Source organism: Verticillium alfalfae, genomic scaffold (assembly GCF_000150825.1).
Source record: "Verticillium alfalfae VaMs.102 supercont1.16 genomic scaffold, whole genome shotgun sequence".
NCBI classification, from domain to species: Eukaryota; Fungi; Ascomycota; class Sordariomycetes; order Glomerellales; family Plectosphaerellaceae; genus Verticillium; species Verticillium alfalfae.
Genome location: NW_003315023.1, coordinates 1 through 1,949, shown reverse-complemented (window position 1 = coordinate 1,949; position 1,949 = coordinate 1). Strand labels below are relative to the sequence as shown.

The window sequence follows — 1,949 nt, the reverse complement described above, 5'->3', positions numbered from 1 at the left end:
GTCAAAAGATAGATATGACTGGAACTTGCTCTCAATGTTGGTGCTTCAGGCTGGATAATGAGGACTGAAGGTCCTCTTACTTCGAGGACAAGTACCTGGTGCGCAATAACTCGTTGTACAGGGTTCCCGGTGTTCAAACCCGCAGGTCAGCGCGGTTACTCAACAACTAAAACCCTCCATTGACAAGATGAGCTCCTTCGTAAGAATCAGTAGCGGGGACTATTGATCCGGTCGCCGGGGAGAGAAACGCGCAGGGGGGAGAGGGGCTTGCGGAGGGAGAAGCAGAGGGAGGGGCTGGGTATATACACCGTTGAACACCAGGCACCGAATTGCCAGGTGTCTGAGCATTGAGGGCCGAGGGAGTACGTACCTTTCGTGCACCTTTCCAATAATGGTGCAGGTGCGACCGCAATAATGATGCACGTCGACAACAACAGGTTGTGGCCCAATCGGGACTAGCCCCCAAACACGCTTGGTGATCTGGGGGCTCACTGATCCGACGCGAAAACTACTTAACTTCTGTAACCCCCGCCGACGTCCCGCTCTCCCCTTTCATCCATCTTTCTCATTCACAACCTCCACTACATACAGCTACCCAGACGCGTCTTCTCCGCTCTCAATCACCGAAACCAACTTTTTCTCCCAAATCAACTACTCATCAAAATGACTGGAGGCGGCAAGTCCGGCGGTAAGGCCAGCGGTTCCAAGAACGCGCAGTCGTAAGTAGCCTGTTCGCTTTGCATGCTGTGCCGGTTCGCATCGGCCAGCTTTGCTTTACGTGTCATATGGTACTAACATTCGTTTACAGTCGTTCATCGAAGGCAGGCCTGGCCTTCCCCGTCGGTCGTGTCCACCGTCTGCTCCGAAAGGGCAACTACGCCCAGCGTGTTGGTGCTGGCGCCCCCGTCTATCTCGCCGCCGTTCTTGAGTACCTCGCTGCTGAGATTCTCGAGCTGGCCGGCAACGCCGCCCGCGACAACAAGAAGACTCGTATCATTCCTCGTCATCTCCAGCTGGCCATCCGCAACGATGAGGAGTTGAACAAGCTTCTCGGACACGTCACCATCGCACAAGGCGGTGTTTTGCCTAACATCCACCAGAGTGAGTCTTCATCAACATATGCAACTACCACATATTCTGACAGTATATCACAGACCTTCTGCCTAAGAAGTCTGGCAAGACTGGCAAGAACCAGAGCCAAGAGCTGTAATCTTGGTGGTGGTTTTGGCTTTTCTTTCCTGCTGGTCGGCTGCGCTTTGGGTTGTCATGACATCGGGGTCTCGGTTCAGGGTTCAGGGTTGATTTTTCGCGTTTGGGTTGTACAATAATCCCCCACGGCTTTTATGGCCGGCATGGTGATGAATGAGAATACCTTCTGAAGTTCATTACACGATCATTGCTACTTGGTTGCTCCGTAAACTTCTCCCGCCTCGCATGTTTGGGTTATATGTGTTGGGGAAGAGAACGCGAGCGCGTAAACTCGGTTGTCGATTTCGGTTTTACCGCCAGTCTTTCGTGTTCGGCGCCGGTGCGTCGTGTTAGCCACAGTGCCTTACACGATCCTAGCATTTTGCGCCATCGTCGAGACGATTCAGATTAGGAGCGACAATGTCTCCTCCTGACGGATTGTGAGCACCGTTTTCTTGTTTCTGACGGTCTTATATACACTAGTTTTACTACCAAGCTAATCTCCACATCATTAATACCGGTTGCATGCTCAGAACTTGAGTGGGGGAGGAGCTACAACTAAGTTAGCCTTCATGTCATTTGGTGGCGGCAAACGGAATATTCCGGGAAACGTACGGTCAAGGATTGGCGGAGGGAGGTTTCTCTCATATTTCGAACCTGCATAAGATTAGTTGGGTTAACATTCAGGGTGAAGGAACACAATTCCATCCAGAGACACATACCACCAGGTGCGGTTGGCGGAGTGTACGGATCAGGGTGCT

General features: G+C 52.1%; 1 protein-coding gene across 1 annotated transcript; it reads left to right on the top strand.

The window, feature by feature from the left end:
* Window positions 1–581: 581 nt before the first annotated feature.
* Window positions 582–1,389, top strand: VDBG_09673 (histone H2A; the record flags this gene model as incomplete). Its single annotated transcript, XM_002999907.1, has 3 exons — window positions 582–719; window positions 809–1,101; window positions 1,155–1,389. The coding sequence occupies 3 exons, from the start codon at window positions 664–666 to the stop codon at window positions 1,208–1,210; spliced, it is 405 nt and encodes a 134-aa protein (XP_002999953.1).
* Between the last annotated feature and the right edge of the window lie 560 nt (window positions 1,390–1,949).